The sequence below is a fragment of the Numida meleagris genome, unplaced genomic scaffold (genome assembly GCF_002078875.1).
Source record: "Numida meleagris isolate 19003 breed g44 Domestic line unplaced genomic scaffold, NumMel1.0 unplaced_Scaffold462, whole genome shotgun sequence".
Lineage (NCBI taxonomy): Eukaryota > Metazoa > Chordata > Aves > Galliformes > Numididae > Numida > Numida meleagris.
The window spans coordinates 22,012-28,033 of record NW_018364678.1 but is presented as its reverse complement, the minus strand read 5'-3'; the positions used below and the strand labels follow the sequence as shown (position 1 = coordinate 28,033).

The 6,022-nt window shown below is 64.2% G+C and overlaps 2 protein-coding genes across 6 annotated transcripts in view; one reads left to right on the top strand and one right to left on the bottom strand.

Annotated features, from left to right (window-relative positions):
• Nucleotides 1-5,446, top strand: part of LOC110391695 (RNA-binding protein 4B-like) — a 14,444-nt gene extending 8,998 nt beyond the window's left edge. The window contains exons 2-4 of one of the 4 annotated variants that reach the window (XM_021383650.1): nt 250-669; nt 2,643-3,343; nt 4,876-5,446. In XM_021383650.1, coding sequence (XP_021239325.1) covers nt 258-669; nt 2,643-3,337 — 1,107 coding nt within the window. In that variant the 5' untranslated portion in view covers nt 250-257 and the 3' untranslated portion in view covers nt 3,338-3,343; nt 4,876-5,446. Of the gene's footprint in view, nt 1-249; nt 670-2,642; nt 4,406-4,875 lie in introns of those variants that run through there. The other 3 variants (XM_021383648.1, XM_021383649.1, XM_021383647.1) reach the window with 3 other exon arrangements.
• Nucleotides 4,781-6,022, bottom strand: part of LOC110391697 (RNA-binding protein 14-like) — a 14,458-nt gene continuing 13,216 nt past the window's right edge. Inside the window, exon 2 of one of the 2 annotated variants that reach the window (XM_021383653.1) lies at nt 4,781-4,993. In XM_021383653.1, the coding sequence (XP_021239328.1) occupies nt 4,947-4,993 (47 nt within the window). In that variant the 3' untranslated portion in view covers nt 4,781-4,946. Of the gene's footprint in view, nt 4,994-5,437; nt 5,650-6,022 lie in introns of those variants that run through there. The other variant, XM_021383654.1, reaches the window with a different exon arrangement.

Here is a 6,022-nt window from a genome sequence, read left to right as displayed (position 1 = left end):
CTGAGGGTGGGGGGGACGGCGGGGCTCTGTGGGGAGCAGAGAGTTTGCGGGGCGAGGAGGGGACGTATGGGGGACCGGGAAGAGCGCGAGGCCTCGGGGGGATCGGTGCCTGAGGGACTGGGGTCTGGCAGCGGGGTCTGGAGGGAGGCAACGAGGGGCCCTGGGGGGGCACGGAGGGGCCGGGGAGGGGGCAGGCGGCTCTGGGAACCCGCAGCCATCCCCCCCCCCCCCCCCCACCCCTCGCCTTAGGCCTGAAGATGGTGAAGCTGTTCATCGGGAACCTGCCGCGGGAGGCGACGGAGCAGGAGATCCGCTCGCTGTTCGAGCAGTACGGCAAGGTGCTGGAGTGCGACATCATCAAGAACTACGGCTTCGTGCACATCGAGGACAAGACGGCGGCCGAGGACGCCATCCGCAACCTGCACCACCACAAGCTGCACGGCGTCTGCATCAACGTGGAGGCCAGCAAGAACAAGAGCAAGGCCTCCACCAAGCTGCACGTGGGCAACATCAGCCCCACCTGCACCAACCTGGAGCTGCGCGCCAAGTTCGAGGAGTACGGCCCCGTCATCGAGTGCGACATCGTCAAGGACTACGCCTTCGTGCACATGGAGCGGGCTGAGGACGCGGTGGAGGCCATCCGCGGGCTGGACAACACCGAGTTCCAAGGTGACGCCGCGCGGGACGGGGACGGGATGGAGCCGGGGAGCGCGCCCGCTGCGCTCGGCCCTGCTTGGTGAGGTTGGAGCCGGCCCCGCGCTCGCGGGGAGAATCCTCGGCGCCGAAAGCGAGCGCTTCCCCGTCGGGCCGCCGCCGAGCCCGTTGGGTTGTGGGGCCGTGGCAGGTCGCTGTGCTCCGCTCCCGGCGTTGCCGATCCCTCTTGCGGTGTCGGCGAGGCCGGCGCTTCCCTTTGGTGTGTCCTCCAAGCTCGTCTTCACCGTGGTCCCACTCGTGACGGATTTGGGGTCTTGGGGTCTTGGGTGGGTTCCATCTGAAGACCCAGCGTGGCGATAGCCCCGGTGCCGTGGGGCTCGTGCCCAGCCCCATAGCTCGCCAAGAGGATGAGTGGAGCTGTTAGCGAGCCACCCCCTCCACGCCGAAAGCGAGCGCTTCTCCGTCGAGCCGTGCCGGAGCCCGTCGGGTCGCTGGGGGACGCGTCCGTTGCGTCAACCCAAGATGCCGCCATCTTGTCGCGGTGTTGCCGACCCCGGTTGGGGTGTTGGTGTCCCCGGCGCTCCTCTTCGCCACCACCTGCCCGCCCCTGTTGGCCGTCCGCAGAGCTCTGCTTCACCGCAGCCCCTCGTCCGGATTTGGGGTGCTTCACCACTGCCCCTCACCCCTCTCGGGGGTGTCCTCAAAGCTCTCCTTCCCCTCCTGTCGCCCAATTTCGGGCGTTTGTGGAGCTGTTTTTCACCGTAACCCATCTGTCCATGGGGGGTGTCCTCGGAGCTCTTCTTCATCCCAACCCATGCCCTCTATTTTGGTTGTCCATGGAGCTCTTCTTCCCCCTGACCCCTCCTCTCCATTTTGGGCGTCCATGGAGCTCTTCTTCATCCCAACCCATGCCCTCTACTTCGGTTGTCCATGGAGCTCTTCTTCCCCATGACCCATGCCCTCCATTTTGGGCGTCCATGGAGCTCTTCTTTCCCATGACCCATGCCCTCCATTTTGGTTGTCCATGGAGCTCTTCTTCCCCCTGACCCCTCCTCTCCATTTTGGGTGTCCATGGAGCTCTTCTTCCTGACAACGCATGCCCTCCATTTTGGTTGTCTATGGAGCTTTTCTTCCTGACAACCCACGCCCTCCATTTTGGTTGGCCATGGAGCTCTTCTTTCCCATGACCCATGCCCTCCATTTTCGGTGTCCATGGAGCTCTTCTTCATCCCAACCCATGCCCTCCATTTTGGTTGTCTATGGAGCTCTTCTTCCGCATGACTGCTCCCCTCCATTTTGGGCATCCTCGGTGCTCTCCTTCACGATGCCTTGCCGCCCAATTCTGGGTGTCCCCGGCGCTGCTCTCTTCCACGCCCCGTCCCTCTGCTCGTACTCCGGTTCTCGTCCCCGTACCAAAACTCCTCTCTGAAGCGGCGCAGTCTGCGCAGGATCCAACGTCAAGCGCTCTGAGCATCCCCAGCACAAACCCGGGGCCGTGTCCCCTCCCGAAGGGCCGCCGTGCGAGGTGGCAGGACCCGCTCGTGCGCGGCTCCGTTGGGCAGCATCGCTGGGTGTCTCTCACTGCCCCACGCCGGCTTTGCTCCAGCGGCGAGCTCACCGCCGTCGGGTCAGCGCGCCGGCACGCCGGTTTTAGGGCAGAACGCTGCTTTTCTGCGGCTTCGGAGGCCGTGGGCTTTGGCCACGAGTCCCTCCCAGCCCTCCTGGGGCAGCAGGGATGCGTCTCGGAGCCGCCGAGCGCTCGGTGTCCCCGGTGTGGTGCTGGTAAGTCGGTGCGCGGCTCCGCGCCGAGCCTGGCGGGGCGTACATGGAAGGTCGGGCACTCGGCGATGCGCGGTGTCGCTCCGAGCTAGCTGCGGTGGGGATCTGTCCTCTCGTGTCCCGATGTCTGCTTTACTGTGCATGTTTTTCTAACCAACCTCTTGGTGTGGCCTCAATTATAGCCTCCCTTTTGCGTCTGTTTCTTCAAGGCAAGCGGATGCGCGTGCAGTTGTCCACCAGTCGGCTCAGGACCGCGCCCGGGATGGGAGACAAGAGCGGCTGCTACCGGTGCGGGAAGGAAGGGCACTGGTCTAAAGAGTGTCCGGTAGATCGCCCGGGGCAAGTGGCTGACTTTACCGAGGCCTATAACGAGCAGTACGGAGCCGTGCGCACTCCCTACACCGCGGGCTATGGGGAGACCATGTATTACGATGACGCGTACAGCGGGATGGCCGACTACTACAAGCGCTACCGCGTCAGGTCCTATGCGACGGCCTCTGCGTACGACGCCTACGCAGAGCAGACCATGGCCCAGTACTCCCAGTACGCCCAGTACTCCCAGGTCCAGTCCACGGCCATGGCGGCCACCACGGCCATGGCCAGCCGCATCCCCACCACCCTAGACCCCTACGATAGAGCTCTGCTGCCCACCCCGGGCGTAGCGGCGGCCGCGGTGGCGGCTGCAGCCACGGCGGCGGCGGCGGCGGCCTCCTCCACCTATTACACCCGGGATAGAAGCCCCCTGCGCCGCACGGCAGCCGCGGCCACCACCGTCGGAGAGGCGTACACGTACGATCGTAGTCAGCTGTCGCCGGTCTCGTCGGTCGCTCGGGCTTCGCTCTACGACATGCAGCGGTTCGGGCGCGACCCGTACGCGGACAGGGCGCGGTACTCTGCCTTTTGAGCCGAGGTGAGCGTGTGTGGAGCTGCGGATCACCGGTGCTGCGCTGGGGTCGCGTGGGGGTCCCCCGGCGGCTGGGCTGACTCCGTCTCCTTCCCGGAGCAGGGGGTGTACGGGTCGGGGCCGAGCGCCAGGACCCGGCTCGGGGCCCTTTGTGGGCGTTAAAGCCCGGACGCCGGCTCCGCGAGAGCCCCGCCGGCACGAGCGCGGCGAGACGAGCGTCGGCGTCTCGGTGTTGAGCGGTCCTCCCGGCGCCGGCAGCCGGACCCGCCGCGCCGGCGTGGTGCGAGGGGAGGCTTCCCCTCCCGCTCCGTTCACGCCAACACCGTGCCGAGCCCCGTCCGACTGACAAGTCACAACCGAGCGGCGTCCCGCTGCCGCAAGCTCGGCTGACGTCTGGACTCCGGCCGCTTCTCGCAGGGCTCGGCACAGCCCCTGCTCTCCGCTGGGGGCCCTGAACTCTGCTTTTCTCTTTCAGGTAAGATAATTGCGGCTGGACGTCGGGTTCCCGTGCCGTGCGCGTCTGACTGTGCTGGGCTTCAAAGCACACCCGTTTCACCTAACGAATCGGTCCCTAACGGACGCTCGAGCTTCTTCGTAGCGTAGTCAGAAGTAGCTTCTCCCCCTTCCCCGGCCCCACTTTACGTTCAGTCTTTCAGGATTTGCTTTCTCGCCTCCCCGTGCTGCTCTCCAGCCCCTAGCTGGTCTAGGCTCAGGTTTAGCGTCAGCGTAGCCCGTAGCACGAGCTTTGCTTCCCTGCTCCCCCCCGGCGGCGTGCGTGGAGCTGCTGTTCCCCCCTCTCGCAGCCCAGGCCGTAGCTTCTTCTGGTTCAGGTTTTGGTTTCTTGGGGTTTTGGGTTTTTTTTGTTGGTTTTTTTTAAGGTTGTCCGTATTTTTTTAAAGAGGATCACTCTTAACGTCGTGGTCCTAAGCGATCCCGACAGCGCTGCGCCGAGCCCGGCGTTACGCCTGGAGCCCAACCTGCGGCTCCGCCTCGGCCTTTAGCTCCCTTCCCTCCCTCCCCCCCCCCGCCCCGACCGCTCTTTCCAGTAAAATAAACTCTTTTAACGAACCTCTTAACGAACCCGGGCCTGTGTCTACTGCGCGGGCGCTTCCCCTTCCCCTGCATTCACCACCGTGCAGGGGCCGCTCAGGCAGCGGCTCCGCTTTACGGCCCCTCTCTAACACCAACCTGATCCTGATGCCGGGCTAATTAACAGAGCTGGCTCGTTAAGGACCCTGCAGAGCCCCCTGCCTTCCCCCTTGGCCTCGCCAGCTCGTGACTCGATGCAATTAAACGCTCTTTGGGGCCGAGGTCTGGGGTCTCCACCTTTTACCTCCCGACCCCGTGGCTCTGGGCTCCCGCTCTGGGGAAGCCCCTCATCCCCCAGCCCCAGATTTTGGGGGTTCTGGCCTCGCCCAGCAGCTCTCACCTGCTCCCCTCGCCGCCTCCTACAGCTAGCTGCCTCGCCTGCGAGCTGCTCGCGTCTCCTGTTTCTTTCAACCCATGCACAGCGATGAGTTTCTGGGTTTCTTTTCCAGCGCTGCCGCTCTGCTCCTTCCTACCAGCGTCCCTCAGGCCGGGGCCGGGGCCGCGCTCGTCCTGCTCTACCTCAAAGCTGTTCCTGCCGCTCCTCGGGAACCTCTCGCTGCCACCAGCCTGGAAAACGAGGGGGAGATTCGTTAGGGTCCTCGTTACCTCCCGCGCCGCGCTGGTTAACGAATCCCCACCAATGAGGGAGGCACGGGGCGGGGCTGCTGCTGCCGCTCGGCCCACCCGGCAGCACCCTGGGCTGTGTGTACCCCAGCAGAGTGTACTGCTGCCCTGTCAGGCTGTACTTCTACCCTAGCACTGTACTGCTGCCCTGTCAGGCTGTACTTCTACCCTAGCACTGTACTGCTGCCCTGTCCAGCTGTTTTTCTACCCCAACCAGCTGTACTGTTCTGTCTGGCTGTACATCTACCCCAGCGGGCTGTCCTGTTGCCCTGTCAGGCTGTATTTCCGCCTGGTGGGGCTGTACTTTTTCAAGCTACACTTTTCACTCCCCTGTCAGAGAACAGCCCCCCGGGACGCCCCGCGGCTCAGGGAAGACAGGGGACAGAGAAGGCTTTCGTAAAGGTTTTATCGAGTTGAATTCCAGCAGCGAGGAGGAGCCCCGCTCGGCCTCAGCCGTGAGCACCACGAGTAGGGAAGGGCAGCGCTCGCCCCGGCGCGGCCGAGCCCGTTCCGTGTCACACCGAGGAGCTGCTTGGAGAAAACCAAAGAGCAGATGGCATTTCACGTAGAGAGCTCCCAGAGAGAACAGAAGGGAAAACCTGCGGGCGGAAGCGTTTGGATTAGGGCCGGCCAGCAGCAATCCCACGCGCAGCTCCTCTCCAAAGCTGCTTCTGAAACCCAAACCTGCAGGGAGCAGGCGGAGCCGTGTCGGTGTACGTCCCCCACGTACACTCGTATCGACGTACAGTCGTCCCGGCGCACACCGCTCGCCTGCCCCTCGCAGGGAGGAATCGGGACAGGGCCGTCCCCGAGAGCGGGGAAAGAAAAACAGCGGGACGAGGGTTTCTAAACTGAGAACAGCCCAGCGGTTTATTTACAGTCGTACAAAACGTCACTCGTCGCCGCAGGGCCGAGTCTGACGCCGTGCCTAGATTGGACGTAATGCTAAAAGGGGGTGTGTGTAAGGGGAGG